Source organism: Lycorma delicatula, chromosome 1 (assembly GCF_047948215.1).
Source record: "Lycorma delicatula isolate Av1 chromosome 1, ASM4794821v1, whole genome shotgun sequence".
Lineage (NCBI taxonomy): Eukaryota > Metazoa > Arthropoda > Insecta > Hemiptera > Fulgoridae > Lycorma > Lycorma delicatula.
Genome location: NC_134455.1, coordinates 275,392,293 through 275,418,001, shown reverse-complemented (window position 1 = coordinate 275,418,001; position 25,709 = coordinate 275,392,293). Strand labels below are relative to the sequence as shown.

General features: G+C 29.5%; 1 protein-coding gene across 1 annotated transcript in view; it reads right to left on the bottom strand.

Annotated features, from left to right (window-relative positions):
* The window catches only part of LOC142332106 (NACHT and WD repeat domain-containing protein 2), a 224,458-nt gene that overhangs the window by 134,645 nt on the left and 64,104 nt on the right, over positions 1-25,709 (bottom strand). The window contains exons 8-12 of the mRNA XM_075378333.1: positions 18,762-18,960; positions 14,324-14,566; positions 11,934-12,134; positions 4,868-5,007; positions 1,944-2,154 (exon numbers count right to left, since the gene is read on the bottom strand). Of these exons, the coding sequence (XP_075234448.1) occupies positions 1,944-2,154; positions 4,868-5,007; positions 11,934-12,134; positions 14,324-14,566; positions 18,762-18,960 (994 nt within the window). The remainder of the gene's footprint in view (positions 1-1,943; positions 2,155-4,867; positions 5,008-11,933; positions 12,135-14,323; positions 14,567-18,761; positions 18,961-25,709) is intronic.

Here is a 25,709-nt window from a genome sequence, read left to right as displayed (position 1 = left end):
TCTATTGTGTAAGTCTCGTTTAATGCATTTGGTGAAGATAGGTTGAGGGGAATATAACACATATCTATTTGTCGGGTGGCTGAGTGGATGCGTTTTTCCTAGGAAGTATTGTCTGAGTATATGTAGTTGCTTACTGTGAAGATTCTGGATGTCAACTATTCCACGTCCTCTCTATGTCGCGCGCTTGTCATTCGTTTTACGCATGAATTTGGATGGTGCTTATTATTTTTAGTGAGGAGAACCCGAAGTTCGCATTAAAGATTTTCCAGGTCTGTTTTGGTCCATCTTATGATACCAAAGGAGTATCTTAGGACGGGAATAGCAAAAGTGTTTATCGCTTTGAAGAGGTTTCTCGAGTTCAGGTTTCTGTGAAGGAGCTCGCTGATTCGTCCAGAGAACAAGTTGGTGATTTGTTTCTTTATACCTCTGTGATTTAACTGTGAGTTCTGTTTTATACCTAAATATTTTGAATGTATATAGTACATTTGTACTTCCTATAGAGTTGCATTAGTTGTTTGTATACTGTACATTTGTGTATGTATATATGTGTCTTCGTATCCAACTTATAGCTCTTTGCAGCATCTTTCTCAATGCTCACGGCACGATTTACGCGTTGACTTCAACGCTTGATTTGGGTAACAGCTTTTTTCGATACAGTAAGATATAAATTTGTCTCTCACTGAGTTTTTTCATATTTGTTCCTGAGAAAGAAAATTTATTTCTCAGTGCAGGCAGTTAAAAAAACAGCTGAGAGATTATTTTATAAATCAATTTTAAATAGAATTTCTCTATTGCACAACGTAGAAAAATCTATAGTTTTTTGGAAATGTGCTTAGCATTTATGCAGCGTGTTTATTAAAAAGGTTACGAGTGTTCAAAAAAAGTTAATAATTCTCTGTACTTTTTATGAATAGTAAACTACCTGCAAGTATACTTAACGACCTGCACTGAGAGATAATTTAGCTCTCAGGAGCAAATATGGAAAAAGTTAGTGAGAGACAAATTCATCACAGTGAGAAAAAACTGTTACCGTAATCAAACGTAGCAGTCAACCTATTAAATTAAATTGCACGTATTTTTATAGCAGCATATTTTATTTACATATAGTGAATCTGTACATATTTGTATAATTTCATTAGTTATTGCACTGTGTATTGTTAGAAAGTTACATGTTCTTACTTCAAACTCCTCGCATTTTCATTCAAACCATAATATTGTAAAGTAATTAACAGACTATATTTGTATCCTACAGTTGAACTAGGTTAAATTCAATAAAAATTAATTCAATGGAGATTTATGTTTGTTATCAAAAGTTAGTGTCAATATTTGTAAAAAAAGAGATGAATGGGTCTATGAAGAGATTATGACCCCGAGCAACGCGGGCACATAAGCGTATTTTAATTAAAGTAAAAAACAAGATTGAAGTTTTTCCATACATTTTTTTGTTGAAAAAGTAATGAAGAAAGAGAAAGTATATTTTTTACTGAACTGTTTAAAAATCAGACAGTTTTAGCATAAAAATTCCACATAAAACACCAAATTATTTCATTCATATCAGTTTAGAAAGGTAGGAAATAATATTACTTTATTTTCAGACTTAGATTATTTGTTTTTTCTGAACATAACTTTTTTTTGGGAGATTTTTATTCAACTGACTTGTCATCTATGCTCAAGGCTTGTGTGTAGGAATATGATATTTGTCAAGTATATAAACTTCCAAGCTCTTGTAAATTCCTGGATTCGAATCCGAGATCATTCGGATAAAAGTTGAAGACACTATTCTATCATTACTTTGCGTAGATCGTCAAACGATTTCAACAGATCATTGAGATGAGTTTCATGAAGATGAAACTTTTCCTAGCTGGGAAAGAATTTCAACTTATTTACGAATAGGTACATATAAGAGTATTTTCAGCATTTTATGATGGAGAATAATTTTGTACCTGTTTCTCAACTCTTTCAAAAAGTAGCATGATGGAATCCATTACTGTAGAAGCCAAATGTGTATCCTGAGGTTTTGTGTAACTGCGCCACCTGCAGATTTCAGCAAAAACTAGCTTCACGAAAATTGGTAACGAGCATTTGTCTATTGCATTGGCTACTAATCTCCACTGGTAATTTGTTAAATCACGATGAGCTGTTTTCATCCACATCCTGTATTACAAAGAAAACAACTTATTAAGAATATTGTACCCTACCTAAATTAACCACAAATTTCATGAATATTTTAAATTTTGGGATAGAGCAAAATGTAGAATTTTCTCTTCTGAAGATTCTACAATAATTATATCGAAAGTAACTTTTTAAAAATGGACTAGCAATTTTGTTGATATTGTAACTGATATGTTATGTTATGTTATTTTACGTTAATTATTTAATTGGTAGAAAATTTTACAAACATTTCTGATGAAAAACGACGGGTTTTCTAAAAAAAGAAGCCTGTTCTCAGGTGGCTTCTCCTTATCATGAGAGAAAGCATATGTTTCAGCTGTTCATAGAAAAATCAGTAATGAGTAATTTGATCCCATTTATGGTAGAAATATCCCTTCTTACCGAGTGATTACGGAAAAAGTATCGATCTTGGGTGTAAAGTAATCCATTGGGTCGGATTGTTTATCTCGTTCCACAGCCCCCTGATAAAATAATGTCCTTTCACTCTATTCTCTTTTCCTTGCCCTTGATTCCTTCGTTTCTGATGGTCTTCTGCGGGTTAAGGTTGAATATTTACTAGATCTAAGTACTTGGAAACATGTAGAGGTACTCCTACGCCAACATTTCTTAATACAATGAATTAAAGTAATTCTTGTAATCTTGGAATTTAATCTTTGGATCTTTATAAGCAGTGCTTATAAAACGATTAAAACTGAAAAATAAATTAACATAGTACTTCTAAAGTAGATTTTTTATGCAGAATAGAATAAATCTAAAATATAATAGACAACATTTTTACTGCTAAATATTTCCAGCTTCACGAAGTGTAAATTCACTTCGTCATAATTTACACTTACAGATGTACTAAAGTTATTTAAGTTATGAGGTACTAAGTTATTTAAAATCTAAGTCCAATATTTATATTCCAAATCCTATGTTGAACGTTGTATGATTATTCTATATTAAAATATTGAGTTGCTGGAACCAACAAGTTATATTTGCTTTAGAAATGACAGATGAATAAAATATGAATTATATTTTTTTGTAATTAATTACATTTTTAAGAAAAACGAGAGGCTTGTTATAGGAAGAGTTATAGTAGTATCAGTACTACTGTAGAAAATTCATAGAAAAATGAGTTATAGTAGTATAGGAAGAGTATAGTAGTATAAGAAATGCTATTTTTGAAAAAGAGTTTTCGTAAAATAAAAATCGGTTTATTGGATAAATTTCAGCTGATTCAAATTAAAATATATGGGATGAATTATTTTCTTGGTACTAGAAATATACATTAAAACTCAAAATAAATGTTATAATTCTATTTTAATTATAAAATATATATATATATATATATATATATATATATATATATATATATATATATATATATATATATATATTCGCATAGAAATTGCAATTTATTCCAACAAACCACAGATTTAGAGTACTGGCAGTGTTATAAAGTCTATTTAAGAGATTGCAATTTTATTTCCTAAATATTTCATCAAATCAGCAAAACAGAAAGCATCTTTTTATGAGCATTTTTATGATATTAAATATTATTAATTTATTTCTTCGCCACTAAATGAAACTTTAAAAAGTTAATGGTGAAAAGAAAAAAAATTTCACTCTTTCTTTTTTTTAAATACAAAACAATTCTTTTCTAACTCATAAATCTGTGTATCACATCATAAACATAATATTTTTTTTTTATATAACATTTTATACTGAAAATTTTATTCAACAATTTTTTCTATGAAAGGGTTATTTTATATTTCAGTTATATATATTGAGTCTTAACAATTATAAACTAAGATTTTTACAATTTTGAGTCAATTAAATGACTGAAAATCGAAAATAAGTAATTTTTTTTGTAATTTTAAAATAGATAGTTCGATTTCGGTTAATTTAAAATCATAATTAAATTTGGCGTTCTTCTAAATGTATATTAAGAATACCACAAAGTCCATAAAAAATATTTATCTCCAGATCTTGATTTCTTCAAAAACTAAAAATATCCTACAATAAAACCAGAAAAAATCTGTAATAGCTAAACTAATCTTTTAATCACAGATATTTTGTGAAAAAAAAGGTTTAAAATTAATAACTCGATTTTCAGACAGAATGACAGAAAATGGCTAAAGTAACATTTGAGACCTAAGTCAAAGAGTATTGGCCAGTATCGGCTCCTAATGTCTTGAGAGATTAAGTAGAATTTTCTGTGCGAATGACCTTGGGAAAGTTTTTAAATTAGAATTAAGATTAAAAATAAAACCACTTTCTTCTGACTGTGATCCCAAAACCTACTAGATTCTTTGTTTCCCGTTTTCGTAAGACAAATCCAGTTAGAAATGTTTACTGTAACATTAAAATTCTTATGAAATTACAACAAAATTGCACAAACTCACGCACGCACAAGAGAGCGCAAAGACACACACATGTATGAAAATAAAACCCAATGTATGCCCCTCTCACACTCTCTGTGCGTGCATGTGTGTGTGTGTGTGTGTGTGTGTGTGTGTGTGTGTGTATGTGTGTGTGTGTGTGTGTGTGTGTGTGTGTGTGTGTGTGTGTGTGTGTGTGTGAATATTGTATTAGTCATTATTTCTAAAAAACAGAAAATATTAAAAGTTAACTGAATGTGTGTTAATTTCATAGTGTATAGGCTGCATTAAAATGGACTAATTACGTTTGATTCGATGGAAAGAAATCTGACCTTATTACTTGCATAGCGAGTTCTTCTCCCAGGTCAGTGACTTCAATAAATTGTTCTTCTATATCAATAATTCTTCGTAGAACATGATAATCATTAGATACTTCTGGATTACCAGCTTCGGCTGCACAGGAGACGATTAGCTAAATTCATAAAAAAAATAATTAAATGAAAATTAAAATTGAAACACATCTCTAATATTAGTCTATATTATAAATCATTTTATAAATCAGTTAAATTTACCCACAGTGTACTGGCTTGTAGGAATAGCTTACAAAAAGCAATATTATATGCACTTATTGATACGTCACAAAATAACAAAAATATTTGATAATTTTTTCTTTGTTTAAATAGATTTATTCATCACAAGAATAAGAAGGTAGAACTGGACAGAAAATATCAATTTTAGTTGAAATTCCTTTTGAATTTGTATCATTCAAACATTTCAAAAACTCATACTTTTTAAAATAATCATTTTTTCTTATAATCCGAAAAAATTTCTAAGTGACGATAAAAGGAATGTTACCATACTTGAAATAGTTTTCCTGCAAAATCGCTTTATAATTAAGTAATTAGCTATATGGCATCTTTTCCTTGTAATTATTGAAAATTTTCGTCCCATAAGAAGTGAGCATTCTCCTTTGTTTCATAACTCTTTATCCGGATTTCACTTTCTACGATATCATTACAAAACTTTTCAGAAACTCGTTATGTTTTGTTGGAAAAATCTCGTTTGAGCTTACTCTTTAGTCCAGTAATTTGTTCTTTAATACGTTTGTTCTACACTTTTAAATTGAAGTCGCGGTTCAGGCACCTCTGTATTGAGTCAATCAGTAAGTAGAACCAGATATTTTCTTCTAACACTGATTTTTATTACTTTTTGAGTTGCTTTATTTGTCTAACTTCTAAAACCAATAATTATTTTCCTTTATTTTCAAAACAAAAAGGTGAACTTGAACTACTACTTCAACTCAGGTTTTCTTTCTTCCTTATGAAATACAAAATTTTATACAATCTATTTGGACTATCTTATTATCAGTTTCTTAAAATTTACATATAAATTTCTAACGAAAATTTAGGTTTTACTTTTTCCATGGAGTAAGCTTCCAATTTTTTTTACAATTACTTTGTGTGTCTTACTAGTATAATACCATGCATTTAGAGCAGAAAGAAATGTAACTTATAACAATTTTTTTATTTATTTATTTAAATACATTCTATACAGTTGTGGTTCCTGGAGAGCGTAGAAGAATTTCAACAGAGGCGTGAGTGTATTAAAAAAAAAAAAATAATAAAAAAATAAAACTATAATTTACTTAGTTTTGTGGTCGTGTGTATATTTTCAAAATTATCATAGTTTTTTGTACGTTGTACTCGAACACACGATTATTGTAATAACACGATAATTGTCGTACATCTGGCTACACTGTAAGAGTAAGAGAACGGTTATTCGCTGAGCTGCATTCCCTTTGTTATTCCTACTCCGGCATCATCTGGTGTCATGCGTACCAGTGTCGTCAGTCGTGTGATCGTCTCTGCGTGTGAGCGTAGTTGTGAGCCACCATTTTTGTTGTGATTCTTGACGTCGGTGTTGTTTTAAACGCATTAAAAAGTGAGAGTGACAATTTGTGTGTTGTTGTAGTAGTAGGAGGAGTGAAAATGCTAAATCACTACAACAAAAAAGACTATATAGTGAAGACTATTAAATACTGATTTACCTTCATTGAGAAAAAAAGGTAGTCATTTACCTGAATGTGTTGTTATTTTCCGTGTTGTTCTGAGTATTGATGCAATGTGGCCTGGACGTTTGGAACGACATTTGACTACAAAACATTCTGCCCTGAAAGACAAGCCTACAGCCTTTTTTATTGCCAATAAAAACTGTCTTCAACGCATGAAACCTGATCCCACTGGAAGTTTTCTAATGGAAAATGATATAGCTGTTTCTTTCAAAATTGCCTTGTTGATAGCAAAAGACAAGAAACCTCATACAATTGGTGAGTCACAAATAAAACCTTGTTTATTTACTGCTTGTAGTATAATGAAGTTGCAAAACTTTCTCTGTCAAACGACACAAAAAAATTCAGAATTGAGAAAATGGCTCTGGATTAAAAAACCAAGTATTACAAAAACTAAACAGTTCCCCATTCTTTTCTTTGCAGTGTGATGAAACAACCGAAATTTCAAAACAAGCACAGTTATTGTTTTACTACAGATTTATTGAAGGAAAACAATTCTTTGAGGAAATATTGTTTTCAAATTCTCTTGAAATGACAACTAAAGCTGTTAACATATTTTCTACTCTTCATATTTTTTTTAGCAGCTAATGACCTTCCTTGGAAGAAAGTTATTGGAATGTGTACTGACAGCCCAAGCTATGATAGGATGCCGATCGGGATTTATAGAATTGGCTAAGATAAAAACCCAAAAATAATTGGTTCTCAATGTCTCACTGTGTCATTCACAGACAAGCTTTAGCTTGTCAGACTCTACCTTAATCATTTAATGTTGCTTTAAACATAGCAATTAAAATAGTAAACCATGTCAAATCCAGCGCTTTGAACACTAGACTCTTTGAGGCGTTGTGTCAAGAATTGAACAGTGACCAAGAGATTCTTCTTTTACACACAGAATTTTGATGGCTGTCCAAAGGTTTGCTAGATTATTTAACTTAAAATCGGAATTGAAATTTTTTGATGACTTCAAGACAAGAAGATGTGTACAGTAAGCTTACAGCTGATAAATTTATCTTTTACTTGGCATATTTATCAGACTTTTTTGAAACACTCAACTTTCTGAATCTCAAGCTACAAGGTCAGTAAATCATTCTGAAGACTTATGATGCAGTTAAGAGTTTTACAGAAAAGATAGCTCTTTGGCAACACCGCCTTCAGAGTTCAGAGCCAAACTTTTTATCCTTTCCAAGATTGAATGACCTCCTCGAAAATATAAAAAATCTTACATTACACCTAATAAATAAATTGAAGGACCTTATATCAGGGCATTTGGTAGCACTGAAAAATGAAATTGGAGACTATTTTCCAGATATTAGTTCAGAGAACTGGCAGTTTTTATAAGAGATCCCTTTAAAATTGACGTGGATATACTTACTGATCATATTCAGGAACAGGCAACTGACCTAAAATGTGATTCTCAAGCAAACGCGGAATTTTCAAACATGGATATTGAAGATTTATGGTTAAGCTATTTTCTTGTTTACCCACAAGTTGCTTTGGAAGCTGCAATGTTGTTAGTACAGTTTTAATCCACATATCTCTGTGAATCTGGATTTTCTACATTAGCATACATAAAGTCAAAATATCAAGCAATGCTGGATGTCAAAAGTGACCTGAGGTGTGAACCAAATATTACAACCAAATATTGAAAAACTTGTCAAGGACAAATAGTACCAGCTCTCTCATTAATGTTGCGAAAGTGACTGATACTACACGCATAACCCTCTTATAGATCATAGATTACCTCAAATAAATTTTTATTTAGTTCTATGATTCTTTGTTTTCATAAATTAATGAAATCGTAATGTGTTGAAAACACAGTTAAGTGTAGTAATATTAAATGTGTATAAAATTATCTGAAGTTTAATTTAATAACCAGCTTTAGCTAATGTAACCTGACCTAACCAGCTTAAGTTTCATATTCCGATATTCCAACCACATATGGTAATGGTGGCAGGGAGGCGTGAAATCACATCAGTGTTCAAAGGGGGGCACAGAGATTGAAAGGTTGAGAACTGCTGCTATACAGAATATTCTTTTATTTTAATTTTTTATAACAAATTCAAATTTATAATTTTTTATTCTAATTTTAGTCATTTCATCCCTTTTTATTTTCTAACATTAGATTCACAAGCACATTAACTTTCTTCATCATGTAAATTTAAATTTAAACCATGAGCATAGCAAAATTTCTCAATTATAATAAAATTAAACTGGTTAACTTTTGTTTTTTTAAAATAAATATGCACTTATATAAAATTTTCTTGTACTTTTACTTTAGGACCACCAGTCCTACAGAATAAATGTTGCAACTCTGTACTAAAAACTCATGTAATAAATTAAAACAGTCAATATAAACAGGAAAAATGTATTTCTAGAAATCACTCATACTAACAGAAGTTAGATCCTAGTGTACCACTAGGATAAGAGGTATTCTTACCGCTAGAGGTAAGAATTCCTTACCACTTCACTATGATGCTGCCTTTTTTGTTAGAATAGTTTCACATTCAGAATTCCAGAGGAAAAAACAAAAGAAGTACAAGACTGACTGCGTGTAGTAACCTGGAATATCAAGATCTATTACATTATGGATAGTTAAAGAATATCAAGAGGGAAATGGAGATAAATAAAATTAATATATTAGGACTGGGTGAAGTATGGTAGGAAGGGCAGGCTGTAATGAACAGAGGAGAATTCATCACATTTTACTCTGGAAGAAAGAAAGGAAAAAACAGAGTGCCAATAAATTATAAGTAACGAAGTAACAAAATAATGCAGAAAGTATGTAATATAAATGTTAGATGAATATCATTAAGGATTGGGATGTTACCAGAAGATTAGTTATAATACAAGTATACATCCTAATATCAAATTATGAATAATATATAGAAGAGAAGTGTATGAGAGTATAGAAGATCTACTCGTATTAAAATCAGAAAAGGACTGCTGTAAGGTACTGATGGAAAACTGATACATTGTGGATAAAGAAACTGAAGGAGAAAGTGTGGTTGGCTTAGAGGTGAAGAATAGGAGGAACAGATTAAAATTTTTGTAAGAGAAAAATTATTTATTACCAACATTTGGTTCAAAAACCATGAAAGGATGAGATAAAGATATACCTTCTTGGGATAAAGATATACCATATCTCTGTTGATGAAAGGTATAGGAATGCTGTTAAGAAAGCCTGTGGGTGCAGTTATCAAGAGTGAACATATGTTACTTGTGATGTAAATAAGAAAAGCTTTAAAAAAGTAGAAAAAGGAAGGGCAGTTAAGTAAAGCAACTTATAAAAATTGAAGGAATTGGATGAGGAAGCAGTGACAGAAACACTATCTAAGGCAATTAAAGAAAGAAAAAAGGAAAATGAGAACATTGAGTAAACACCTGAATGAGAATAAAAAAATTTCATAGTACAAAGAGCAGAGGAAGAATGAGGTTATCTTGAAAGAAACAGAGCCAAGAAACTATGGAGATAAAGAAAGAAGGAAGCATAAGAATAAGACAGGAGAAAATCGAAGTACCATGTATCACAAATAAAAAAAGTTAAGGAAAAACAGAAAAACTAGGGAAAGGTAATTGAAGGAAGAATGAAATGAAATTAAGAATCTAGAAAAGAAAGTGCAGTGTGATACCACCATACTACTTTTTTTTGATATCATCATATTTTGCATTTGAAAATATTAAGGGCGGAAATACAAAATTAAAAGCTGGATGAATGTTTAAGAATCCTTCGTAGAAGTGGATGTTGATAGCTAACGGAAAGAGAATTATAAAAACAAAAACAAATCGTAATATACATTTTTTTTTAAATTATTTCGACGTTGTGCAGAAATGAATATCCACTTAGCGTGATTAAAAATTCAAATAATAGGTTACTTTCCTCATTCTATTTAGCGCATTTTCTTCGTTAAAAAAACGTGTAGCCTTGGCCTTACAAAAAATAAATATATTTTTGTTCATTATTCAATAGGTTTAATATTTTCAAACACAAAAAAACAATATAAAAACTGCAAAAACTACCAACCTAAACCAGATAAAATCGTAGACGCCGATAAATCACGTAATGTAGATTTCTTAGCTACCAAGTGTGTGCTATCCCTCCATGAGACTTACGCTTTTTCAACATAAGTTATTTGTTTACTTTATCATTGATTACTATGTTTTACTTGTTCACATATTGTTTACTTTCTACTTGGTATGTATAGAAGTTATGTTTTTCTACTACTTACTACCGATTTATTTAGTAATAAAGTGGGAAAACTATTTTGAATTGAACTAGGTCTCCACAAATCCACGAAAAGTAGTGATTTGATTATTCAGAACCTAATAAAATGAAATTTTCTTTGTTCTAAAATAAAGTTAATGGAATTTAAAACTTATTATAATTAAAACGATATTATTGATTTTATTTTTATTCATTCTAGTTAATAAATAACTAACAATATAAGTAAAGTATATTATCATCACTCGTACAATGTTAACGACCTAAACAGTTGCTTATTTTAAAAACCTGTAATTTATTTTTTTTTTAAATACAATATGTCTTCAATTGTGATAATGTAAATTTTTGTTAACGTATTTCCAAAATTTTCACATTATTTGGATGGTCGGTAACGTTAGGTGGTGGTCGGCCACATAAGAATTTTCAAAATATTGTTTTTAAAAACATTTTAGGTGTTCTAAAAATCGTTCTTTGAAAAAAATAAATTTGTTTTTTCCAATTTAGCTGAAATTACAACAATTCATTCTATAAACTAAATTTGTCATTATCATGATAGTTTTGTTTAATTTACCTGTTAGAAATTTTATTGAATGTTTTCTATACTATAAAAACTTAGATTCATGATATGTAACGAAAATTTGTTTCAGATAAGTCACTTGTGCATTTTAAATTTAAAAATTTCCTTTTTTATAATGTTATCATATAAATAAATCTTTTATTGCGATCGGAACATAATAATAATACTTTATATATCACCTCAGGAACCGTAGCTGTGCTAGTACGAAGGATTATGAAAATAAAGAAAATAAGATATGCCTGTTTTATGTTGCCATGGATTATCTGAGAAACCTTTTTGTTAGCAGTTTGTTACATTTTTCTGGTCTTGTATGTCATTTCATCGACGTGTAATCAAAATAGAGAAAATTGTTGTTGCATTCTCTGACACCATCTTCCAACTAGTCGTGCATTAGTGTAGTTCATAGTAGTAATTACTTTATTAGTATGATAAACTAGAGTATAAGCATTAAACTATACAATATACACTAATAAATTAACGTATAAGTACATAATTTACTACTTTAGTATAGTATTAATTCGAACATTAACCTACCTTGCAGTTAGGGGGTAAACGAGTCGGTAGCCATGAGACATTATTTGAGTCTTGCGCTCCCGTAAGCTGATCCACCGAATCGAGGAAGACAAGCAAAGGTTGTTCTTTACTAGCATGTGTTAACAAATGTTTAAAGTGAGCTGTAAGTGGTACCAGATCGTCAGGAATATCTTCAAAAGGTAACATGTAATTGTAGGAAATCTGAAAAGAAAATTAATATATTTCTTACAATAATAAAAATCTGATGTGGACAACACATGACTTCCTTATACGCCTATTAAATTACTTATACACATTTTTTTGCTGCACCTCATTTAAATAGTTTCATTTGAAAGTAAGATACGAACCTCCAATTTTTTAATAAAGTGTACATTACGTAATTGTATTGTGGTGTATACCACATTGCATCACGTTTTCTGTGGTGTCCGAGTCAGCATTTTATATTAGTTTACATATTAACTTTGTTTCACGTCGCTGAAGTAGATATAAATTAATTGTTTTTGTTCAGATTTATCCTAAGCAGTTTTATTGGTAAGGTTTCCTCAGCATATTTTGCTCTAACAAATAACTCACTTTTTCCACTTTTTCACTGTTTTTAAAGAAAAAACAACTTTCCTATAACTTTATTTTGGCTGTTAGATTTACTTCTATCTACGTTTTTTATGTAAAAAATATTTATTTAATTACTTCAAAAATTATTCTTTATAACCACGATGTTTTAGTGAATGTGCGGAAATTTCTTTACAAAATCCTAGGATTATGATTGTTTGTTTGTATAGCTTAAATGGTAAATCATTTGTATTAATTGGTGGTTGAGCACGTAGAAGTTGAAAATATTACCTATCTGACGGCTATGATAAAAAGACAAAAACTATTTACTAGTATCACAGATTTTCTGGCAGAATTGTCTGAAGTGTTACAAACCACACACGACAAACGATGTTAAGTAAGAAAGTACGGTTAATTCGAATGTTAAGTCTCAAAAGAGAAGTGAAAAGATTAAGGAAGCTGGTTTTAGTTTGACAGAAACATGGTCCTATCAATGCTTCCGGCGTACATGAAGTTAAAAAATTCTGAAGAGATGAAATTTATAGAAGCACTTAATCCTACAGATGATTTCTTTGGCGGAGGAACTAATGCTATCAAGTTGAAAGTAACTGATAAAATGTGAAATATATTGATGTTTGTAATTTCTACTACTTTCAGTTTTATAATCGTGCATTCTATACAACTGGACATCCTGAAAAGATTCACTAGCCGGAAGGTTATGACTCGAACTGGTTTGGATTAGTTAAATTAAAGTACTTCCTCCAAGAAACTTATATCCTCTTCTTCTTCCTATTAAAGGAGAGAAAATTATGTTATCGTTATGCAAAGAATACTTTACATAAGATAATTTTTTAATGTGTAATCATTTTGCCTGTGATGGAAAATTACTGAAATACGGAAAGAATCGAGAATATTGCTGCGAAGAAGTTATATAAAGCGTTTTAGAAGTATACTAAGCTTGGGTAATTGAAAATAAACCTAACGAATTCTTTAGAGGTTACGTAAAAGACTTTATGAAAATAAAATTAGCTGATATAAAAATTAGCATTTTTTAAAAATAAAAAATTGGAATCAATGTACCGTTATACAAACTGCGCGGGCGCGTGTATGTTTTGATCTTTTAATTAGTTTATTGAAATGAATTTTTTATTACTACTTGGTAGTGTAGCCTAAATAGCATTAGTGCAATTATTTAAAGAGTAAGAACCAAACAATTAAAATTAATAACTTTTTTAACTTTTCTAAGTGCATGAAATGATCAGTCAAACACAGAACTTCCACGGAAATATTATATAAAACAATGAATGAAACAAAAATAAACTGTAAGCAATGAAAAATAATCAGCTAAGTTAACTCCTTACATCATTTGCAAATTACATTTAATACCACCATATGCTTCTTTATTTGTTTGTGTAATAACTATTACTTTAGGTGTTTATTTGAGTAACTGGCAATGATCTCCTCCTGCTCTTTTTGGAAACGTAAGAGAAGAATCAAGAAATGAAATGAAGTTCCGAAAAGTAAAGAAATCCTTTCTGTTGTTTCTGTGAAAAGTTTGATTTTTTATTGTTAAAAAAAATTTGAAATTCCCAAAATTTGTCTTTTGAAAATAACTTATTCTGATATCGCTAGTCTAATTATCTCTGATTATACACAACTAAATATTACTGCATAGTATTTTTTTGTATTCTACTTGCGCCTCTTTTTATTAAATAATTGTTTTTTTCTTTTAAGTTACAAATTGAGTATCTCCAAATCCTACTAAAATTTTGTACGAAACATACTTTTTTAAGTAATAGTAAACAGGCAATAAAACTTAAATTCTATGAAATAAAGCAAACCTGTTGACAAATAGAAATAAGAGTAGGAGTAAGAGCGGAGCTATCCGGAGTCGTTCCCAAGAAACGAATTATACATATCGGTTTGGCGCCTGCAAACCACTCTTCAGAACTAAGACCGGCTGACTGTGCCAAAAGAGAAGTCTTACCGCAGCCTCCTTCACCGTATAAGACTAGAGGCTTATCGGAATTGTCACTCATGTAAGTTTTTATTCTCACCAATTCATCTTCTCTTCCATAGAAAACCTAAAAACACGTAGGATAAATTTTAGCTTCAATGACACTAACAAATATATTTAATTCCAACCTGTAGCTTACTCAAAAAAATAATTGGTTTTGTATATATGCAAGTGTGTATGTGTGTGTGTGTGTGTGTGTGTGTGTGTGTGTGTGTGTGTCTGTTCTTCTATTTGGAACAACAGACATACCCAAAAGAGCAAACTATTAAAATAAGAGAAATCAGTATTAATATTACCAACTGGCCACCAGTAGATAATACTAATAAAATATAAAATATTAAAAACAGCATTTTCCTTAAATCAATTAGTTTGATCGATTTATTCGTACAAATTAACTAATATACGTCATTCGATCTATTTTTAATCTCATTTTCATTTTAGACAGTTCTCTTGTCATCTTAGATAAGTCGTAATATTGTGTTTAACTCCATAAATTTTATTTATAAGCAAAAGATACTGCGTAAAAACACGAAATATGTAAACTGAGCCACAACTGTGATTGTGGAGCTGTGATTACTATACTGAGTAATTAATTGTAGATACACGTACTATTTTTGTGGGAAAGAGACACAAACTTAAAGACAAGCTGTATTAAATAATAATAACGAAAAGAAGTTTTTTTTTTAATTTTCATTAGATTTTTCATGTCGAACCTTAGAAATGAAACAAATTTGTAAATCACAGTATAAAATCCAGCGGGAAATAAAACGAGACCTCTTGATCTTTAGCACATTGTTTAGCGAGTTATTAGGCTAGATACTCATCGATAGAAGCAATATAAAGACTGTAGGGCTCTCAAGCATAGAAGAGAGCGCCATGTCTTTCCGGCTTAGGATCTACACTTACTACTACAACAAATTTCGAATAAAAAATAAGTAAATTTTTCAAACTTCTACAATTAGAAAAGCCGTAAAGAAATCTAAGCATAAATGACTGATGATTTCCGACACAAATAGAATTAATGTGTTCGGGATTGTAAATAACAGTCATAAAAGAAACATTTTTATGTATTTGAAGCAGGTATTTCCATATGAGAATTTGATTATAATTCCAGAAGGCACTAACTCTGTTTTTAAGTAATTATATAAAATCTAAATGGAAACTGTTTAACAAAAGCCTACATTATCTTTAAGAATGTATAGCAGTAATGAAAAAAAAATAGTAATGCATATTTAACAGTAACTTTGATTACACTGTAACTATAGCTAGTCAGTTAATTTTATTATTGTTGAACGTAATTGTAAAATGTAAATTGTTATGTACTGCGATTATTTTAGGTATTTTTCATTATTGTGTTACTTATTCTTGGAATACTTTATTTTCTTTTAACATGTATTCATTAATTAGACTCGAGTAATGAATTTTATCTACCGATATCGATTTTACTTAGTTATTTTGAAATCTAAGGAGTCTTTTTGTTGATGCAAACGACCTGAATTAACAGACGACCTTCAGTCATATCAATTGTATATGTGTTTTTATGGAGAAATACTTTTTAAAACTATTAAAAATATATATAAAGTTATTTTAAGTATTATGTTTAGTGCCTTTTTTAAAGCGAATATGAAAATAAATCATAATTTTGTAAAGCAAATGTTCTAATAAATGCTGTTTATTCAACAACATTAGAGAAAATTTATAATATTCTGAGAATAGAGTTCAGGACAGAGTACGTAATTTCTCCTCTTTTCTGATTGTTATACGTTTGTAATCTCGATTAAAATAAAATCAATTTAACCAACAGGTTTTTTTATAAAAATGGATTTTTTATAAACTGTAGAACAAATGTTTAGTGGCTGTTTTTATATTAAACGTTTACCTAACAAAAACGATAGCAAAAATACATTACTGCATTTTAAAATAATTAAAAAACGAAGCATTAATTTAGCAGTAATACAAGCCTGACTTCTCTTTTCAGCGGATAGTACACAGCTGTTCTATTCTGAAGAACAGAAAATAGATTTCTTCCCGTTAAGTGGGATTTTCTGTCATTCAATTTGCTGTTTTTGGGGAGGTTCTGAATAAATTAACTACTAAAACGTTGCTTTAAACAATGAAAGAGTAATATAGTTCATAACCGTAACTCTTAAAAAATGTGATTTACAGTCATAAAATCAATTTTATGCAATATACGAGTACAGTTGATCCAGACTACTAAATTAGGTCGAATTGGTTGCCTCTGAGTCTTTCTTTTGTTACAACAATAGCAATAATTCAAATGTTTGCACAGACAGACTTGCCACTGTAATACATCAATGTTTAAAACTTAAAGTTAGCCTAAGTCCTCAAATAATTTATATTTAAAAAAAACAGAATACTGATAAGCGGGAAAGTTAAAGAAAGAATAAGAAAGGAAGTGTGTGTGTGTGTGTGTGTCTGTGTAAATATATATATATATATATATATATATATATATAAAATTATTGTAATCATACTCATTGGTATATATATTTTTTATCATTTTTATTTTAATAATTTTTTATTTTTAAATTAGATATGAACAGTTTTCAGATTTAAAATTAAAAAGTTTAATTTTTAAATAATCAATTTTGTTTTATTTCATTAATATACCTGTTTTTTTTTATTAAAACAAAGTTGTTTAACGGTATAAAATCTTTATTTAGTAAAGATAATATTCTGAAATAGATCTTTAAAAACAATAAATTTTCACACCGTCGCAATCAAACCTAATGCAATAAAGAGTTCGAATGTTACACATTACTCAACTAAAGAAATATTGTTACAATACATCAAGTTTAATAGATATATTAATCTGAAATACAATGCATTTAAATTAACTAAGTAAGATTGAAACCATCAAATCATCTTTATTTATAGTTTGAATAGAAAATTGTGTTTTTTTCCGTTCAGTAGTTGAACAAAATCTAACTGAATACATGACATGAAATGAGGACATTATACAGAATTTTTTTTTCATGGTTTTAATGGAGAAAGTTATTTTTCAAGGTAAAATTTTGTAAATTTTCTTCAAACTAAATCTTTAACATTATATAGGTTACGTGTTTTTTTCTTTTTCTTTAACAGGTAGATTATTTCATTTTAATTACACTTGCAGTGATGAAAATCCATATTTTCAGACATGTAAATATAAAATCGTATAATTATTGTATTCTATTAAGTATTGCGATCTATTTTTATTTATGTTAGTGAAATTTTAATCAGCTGGAAAAAATTTGGCTAAAGTTTACAGAGATGTAGAATACTACAGTTGTGGAAAAAATAATGTAATTCAATCTTAAAAACAATTTTATTTACTGCCATTAAGCGTCAGTAATTTTAATATTGAATTATTATTTCTACTAATATAAAATATAAGATGTGCACTTTTTAAGCTTTAAAGCACACTAATTCTATAATACATTAATGTACATCAATGGTCTCGGTTTAATCACATTTAGTGTGATTTTAATCACAGAAATACAATTTATAGGCAAATCGGAGTTTAAGGATAAAATTTTAAGACTTGATTTTGTAAACTATATTTTACGTTAAAGAAGACAATTTTTTCCCATTAAATTATAAAAAAATAATCGTTCGATTTTCTGTTAAATTTTACCCTATTACTGTACTCAGTAGGTTAATCTAAAAATAATACATACATAAATACTTTATTAGTGGCAATAATTACATTTTTAACAATCTCGTTTTAAAAACAAAACATTTTGCATCGCATTATTTCACTCATTTCAGAAAAAAGCGAGTTTTTTTTATCAAATTTAATGTAATAATCTTGTTTAGTATACGATTGAAACAGTGACCATTTAACCGGCTGTTGCAACAACTACAAAACTAAACACTAATTCTGTTTATTAGAGTGTAATTATTTTCTGATAAAATGTAAACGAATTAAAATAATAACTATATAGTTTTAAGAAGAAGTAATATTTAATATCAATAACACAAACCACTTTAAACAAAATTCTATTGAAAACGTTTAAATACAATTTCTTTTACGGTTTCTTGACATAGACTGTTACAGTATTGCTGCAGCGCAGCTGATTAACATATTTCAAAGTTGATGTTACAAGTAAAATATATTTAGAACCGATTATCGGTATGTTATATTTGTTTTAAAATATACATTATAATTGATAATCCCAACGCTACAAACAGAAAGAATTATAAATATCTCCAGGCACAAAAAAAAATACTTAGTATACGTTTTTATCAAATAATGAAACCTTAACAGAGTTGTTACAGGCGTGCAGGTGCTGTAGAATCTCGGTAACAATCTGCCCCTGGGCACTAGAATCTTCTTTGCGCATCGCTCGATCGACCAACTTAACGATATTTTTATAGAAATGCATAATGAAGTGCTGTAGATATTCTTCATGCGTCTCTGGGTCAAGACCTTCTCTGCCGATCCACTCGACAGTATACCTAATTCAAAAATGTTTTTCAATTACAAACCAACAAAACGAAATAAAATTAATTCTTCAAAAATTTTGTTACAGTTAATAAATTTTATACTAGTGTGAGCCTAAATATTAAATTATAGAATAATGTACTTAGTTAATAGAACTAATAAAATCAAGCTTAATATTTCAAGTAAAATTCTATCGAATTTGAGAGCACTTTTCCTATTAAAAAAAAAATACTACAATATTTACCAAAGAAGATGTGATCGGTTGATTTTCTTTTTTTTTTCTTTTATAACTGACAGTAAGTGTACCTTTAATGCAAAATAATATATAAAATTGATTAAATTTTTTATGAATTATGATTCAATAGTATTAACATTGGAATGTTTTACAAAAAACTTTCTGGTTAAATGATTTATTTATGAACATTTTCATGGTTATTTTATACACATATAGTACATTTAGGTATAAACAATACTTGAGATTGCAATAATAACAATTATAATGTTATACTTGCAATTAGTCAATTACAACGTTTCAGTTACAACACAATATTTACGCTTAATACACAAAAGTAAATAATCTACACATTTACAACAGAACATTTATATATATATATATATATATATATATATATATATATATATATATACGTTTACATCAGAAAATTTAGGATTTTCAGAAATTCATCCACACTATAAAATTAACTCAATAGCCACCACGCCTTAATCCTTTATTAAAGTATTAAAGTTACCCTCTCCTCATTCCTTACCCTGGCAGTTACGCTGATGAAATCGTTTTTGCAACATAATTTTGAGATGCTTCACAAAAGTAATTCGATTTCAGCCAACGAATGAAATTCACCTGATACGTATGTTATAATTACGTTGTGTAGTATTATACCCTCCACTTCACGTATTTTTGTGTAGCAATTCTTCTATTTTATACAAACATGTTTTCAGTAATATTTTACTATGGGCCCTAACACGATGAAAAAATAATTTTAATCAGGATAGATTCAAACCTAACCGTCTACAACAGTGCAAGTTTACATCAACCTCTTCAGCAGAAAACATACAGACAGAAGAGATAAACAAGGAATTGGTAATTTAGAAACGTAAATAAAAGGTAATGATTGATCTACTAATAATGAGGGAATGGAATATCATATTAGGGAAGAATAATGCAGGAAGATGTCGAGAATGTTAGATGAAGCCCTTCTGTAACTGCTTAAATTTTAAAAAGTAGTTTGAAAAAAAAAACAAAACTGCATATACGACATTTATAGATTTTAAAAATGCATATTTAGTAGCAAAGAATGCAGTTTTTTTAAGTTTTGAGAAAAGAGAATATGTAACGGAAAAAGCAAAGGTACTTATAATATTTAAATAATCAAGAAGCTAAAATTAAAATTGTACAGAAGAAAGGAATTGCAAAAAAATTTTTTTTTTGCATTTTTATGGTGTATAGCTCTTAATAGTAGTTAAACGTAGACAACAGGAGATCAGAAAAAAACTGAAAAATAGTGGTTTTTGAAATGCAGTGTTCTTCTGTAGAGAAACGTTTAAATTATGTTAGTTGGTTACAAAATGAATGAAAACAAACGAAGAAATATTAATTCGAGTTATAGAAGAAGGAAATTCGTTATATAACAGTAAGTGTCACAAACAGGTTTACAGAGTCACTGAATACGGTTCTACAAGTAAGTGTAGAAGGTAAAAATAGCAACGGAAATATTAATCAATAAAATTTTTACATTCTTTTCTTTTAACTTGCAACGGTTCAACCGTTGCAACTTTGCAAGGTTCAATCTTGCAACCTTAATTAAACTCGTTTCCCGACGTCATACAATGGTGAAATTTTACTCAATGACAGTAAGTCGGGTTACAATACAGTATTCTATTGTTAATTTCATATATTTTATATATATGTATGATTGTGCCTATACATAACGCAAGAGGAAGATCATAAGGAAGGAAATTGAATCGATACGATATAGCTATTCATCCGATTGATTTTGACTGTCGATTCAGTATGAGTCGATCAGATGGCTGTTGAAGCGAATTTAAATGTAACTAGCGTAAATTTATGTACACTAATTGTCTGATTTGGTTATAAATAACTGGTATCATTTATAATTATAGAAAGTAATTCTCCAGATTATAATTAGAATAAAACTGCATATAATTTTTTTATTTGCTAAATAATTAAAACAAGTAAAAATAAAAACTTAATTGTCATTTTAAAATTGTTATACAATTAAAAAAAAGTAGTAGTAAAATGAAAGAAGTGTCGAAAGACACCGAATCTTTGTAAACATGTAGGAAAGGAAATAAACAAAATTCTAAAACGTTGAAGAAAGAGTCAGAGATTCGGCTTTAAAGACGGTTAGAAAAAACGCGTCAAAAATACTAAAAAAAGAATGCAAATGAAGATGAAACCAAGTAGGCAAGATTAGATATTCATAACCTACACATATCTCAATTGAGAGCTACGGAGACACCAGAACAGAGTGAAGTTCGGCTGGCACTCCTAGCCAGTACGAATCCCAAGTATCTATATTGCTTTTCATATATATATGAAAAGTACAGTTTCTTCAATGGCGGAGTTAATTGGAAAGGTTTATGGGCTCATTGAGTTTGTAAATTTACACTATGATGCGTGGTTATGTGACCGTGTGATACTAGCTCCAAGAAATGAACAAGTAAATGTCATAAATAGCTTCATACTGTGAGAATTTCCAGGAGACTAAAATACATACTAATCCATTAATTCAGTTTTGAGCAAAGAGGATGCAGTTCATTACCCGAATTTTTGAATTTTTTATCGTTATCAGGATTACCAGCTTACACATTAAAATTAAAGATAGGTGTTCAATTATACTCATGAGAAATCTGAAGCCACCACAATTATGTAATGGAACTCGATTGAAAGTTAAGTCTAAAAATATATCATCGAAGCGATTATCTTAACAGGCTGCTGCAAAGGAAAAACTGTATTTATCCCAAGAATTCCAATCATATCTAACAACTTTCTGTTTAACTAAAAGACTCCAGTTTCCAGTTAAAATATATTTTGCATCAACCATCAATAAGTCAAATTTAAACTTCACGTACAACTACTGTAGATTTACGAGCTAGTTGCTTTTCTCGTGGGCAGTTGTATATGGCATGTTCTCGAGCAAGCAAATGCAGCGAGCTCTTTATTTGCTGTGATAACTGAAGAACCAAAAATGTAGTTTATAACGAGACGCTTGTGTAAAAACGTATATAAAAACAAATATTGATTTTACGTATCAAGGACACATGAATGATGGATCTATTACTTCATGCTTTGCATATTCATAAATCACAATAAGAAATATTTTACACGTACTATTAGCGATTTATAAATTCAATGAAACAATGAAAAAAGTACCACTTATGTTTATATATCGTTGAAAAGCTCTCAATGAGGGCTTATTACTGCAGTTAAGAAAAAGCCCAAATTCCAATTATTTTTTTAGATTTTGGGCTTTTTTGACACTTTTGGGATAATAGTTTTTGAGTTATGCAAGATATGTACAAACGTACGTACGTTTGTACGTATCTTGTACATATTATCTTGTACATACGTACGTTTGTACGTATTTTGACTAGTTCCGACGTCACGCCGGAACTAGTCAAAATGGATTCAGGGATGGTCATGGCTATTTCTGTTGAAATCTGAAAACCGAAATTTTTCGCGAACACAATACCTCCTTTACTTCGTACGAGAAAGTAACAAAACAAATCTTACTAAAAAGTAAAAAATATTTTTTTTTTCAAGAAAATTACTTTTTAAAAAAATGTCTATTGATAAATGACTAAAAAGAACAGTTTGGGGTACGCTGTTACTTATGGATGTATAGAAAGTATTTTTAAAAGTAATCTTCTCAAAAACAGAATTATTGTTTTACTTTTTAGTACAAATTTTTCTGTTTTGTTTCTGATTTTATTTAAGGTCAATAATACGAGCACAAGATTTAATCCTATCCCGTGTATTTCTAACATTCAATCTTTTAAACATGTCAGAAATAACGGTTGAGTTCATTTTATTTTCTTATCAAAGTAACAGTATTAAGATATATATATCTTAATATCTATAAATTCACCTGTTTCTTACTTTAATCGTCAGTTGTTATCGATTAAAATATTTCAGGCAGCTCTTAACAAATCTGCTCTACCTTCGAACCACCTGAAGCACCTATACATTAATTTTCTTTTAATCTGAAGTCAGTGTTTTAAAATATTTTTGAGCATAATGGGATTTTTATAGCCGATTTCTCAGCCCGACTGCAATCCCCAATAAATTTTTATTTTTTCTGTAATAATTTTATAATTTTTTGGGGATTTGTGTTAAATTATGTTGTCTGTAACAGATTTTATGTTTATAATTTTATTATTTTTGAGATTAATATTATAATTTTATTTTTTTTGAACTTTTTATATATAAAAGGCACTAAACATATTTTTTTTATTCCTCCTCAGTAGAATACCGATTTTATCTTCAAAAATATAATGACAATCTACAGTCATATTTAATTTACTAAGTGATAAGTTTTACCTAAAAAAACTTACCTTTTAAACTTAATCATAAAACTTATGGTTTGGATAACTTTAAAAATATTAACAAAAATTAAAATTTGCAAAGAAAACTAGTTAGGAATTTTTTTTGTCTTCAGTCATTTGACTGGTTTGGTGCAGCTCTCCAAGATTCCCTATCTGGTGCCAGTCGTTTAATTTCGGTGTACCCCATACATCCTGCATCCCTAATAATTTGTTTTACATATTCCAAACATTGCCTACCTGGACAATTTTTCCAATCTACAGGTCCCTTCAATATCAAAGCGACTACTCCAGGATGCCTTAATATATGGCCTACAAGTCTGTCTCTTCTTTTAATTATATTTTTTCAAAAAAAAATTTTTTTTTTCTTTTTTTTATATTTTTTCTTCATTGATTTGCCGCAACACTTCTTCATTTATCACTTTATCCACCCATCTGATTTTTAGCATTCTCCTATAGCACCACATTTCAAAAGCTTCTAATCTTTTCTTCTCAGGTACTCCGATCGTCCAAGTTTCACTTCCATATAAAGCGACACTCTAAACATATATTTTCAAAAATCTTTTCCTGACGTTTAAATTTATTTTTGATGCAAGCAAATTATATTTTTGACTGAAAACTCGTTTCACTTGTGCTATTCGGCATTTTATATCGCTCCTGCTTCGTCCATCTTTAGTAATTCTACTTTCCAAACAACAAATTCTACCTCCGTAATCTCTTCTCTTTCTATTTTTATATTCAGTGGTCCATCTTCGTTATTTCTACTACATTTCATTACTTTCGTTATGTTCTTGTTTATTTTCATGCGGTAGTTCTTGCGTAAGACTTCTTCCATGCCATTCAGTGTTTCTAAATCGTTTTTACTCAGCAAGACTTACTGTATAACCGGCAAATCGTAACCTCTTTATCTTTTCACCTTGCACTATTTCTCCGGGTCTAAATTGTTCTTTAACATCATTAACAGCTAGTTCTACGTAAAGATTAAAAAGTAACGGTGATAGGGAACATCCTTGTCGGTTTCCTTTTTTATCACGGCTTCTGTCTTATGTTCTTCGATTATTACTGTTGCAATTTAATTCCTGTAAATGTTAATGATTTGGTTTCTATCTCATACTTGAACCCTAAATTTTTGTTTAAATGCGAACATTTTATTCTAGTCTACGTTATCAAACGCCTTTTCTAAGTTCATAAATGCCAAATATGTTGGTTTTTTTCCTTAATCTTCTTCTACTATTAATCTGAGTACTAAAATTGCTTTCCTTGCCCCTATACTTTTTCTGAAACCAAATTGGTCTTTTCCTAATACTTCTTCCACTCTCCTCTCAATTCTTCTGTACAGATTCTAGTTAAGATTTTTGATGCATGTCAAGTTAAGCTAATTCTTCTGTATTCTTCACATTTATCTGCTCCTGCTTTCTTTGGTATCATGACTATAACACTCTTTTTGAAGTCTGACGGAACTTCCCCTTTTTCGTAAATATTACACACCTGTATATTTGTATATATATGTATACATTTACATGTATATGTATATATACATTATTTGTATAATTTATCTATCGCTTCCTCACTTTCACTGCGCAGTAATTCTGCAGGTATCCCAGAAGTCTTTCTGCCATTCAAATTTTTTAATTCTCTCAGATTGTATTGTTTTTTAATTCAGATCTCAGTATTGTATTTCCTTTTTCGTCCTCTCTGAGCTCCTCTTCTTCCTCTATAACACCAGTTTCTAATTCATTTCCTCCGTATATTTCTTCAATATATACCACCCACCTATCGACCTTTTCTATCAATCGATGTACCATCTTTGTTTAATACATTATTAGATTTTAATTTATGTATCACAAAATTCTCCTTAACTTCCTGTATGTTACCTCCATTTTCCCAATGATCATTATTTATCTTTCCATTTCTGAACACTTTTCTTTAGTCCACTCTTCTTTCGCTAATTTTCATTTCCTGTTTATGGTATTTCTTAATTTTCGATAGTTCCTTTTACCATCTTCATCACTTATGCTTTCTACGTTCATCCAACAGCTCCAATATATCCTTTGATATCCAAGGTTTTCTTCCAGTTCTCTTTTTTCGCCTAAATTTGCATCTGATGATTTAAAAATTTCCTTTTTAACATTCTTCCATTCTTCTTCTAAATATTCTACCTTACCTTTTTTACTCAGACCTC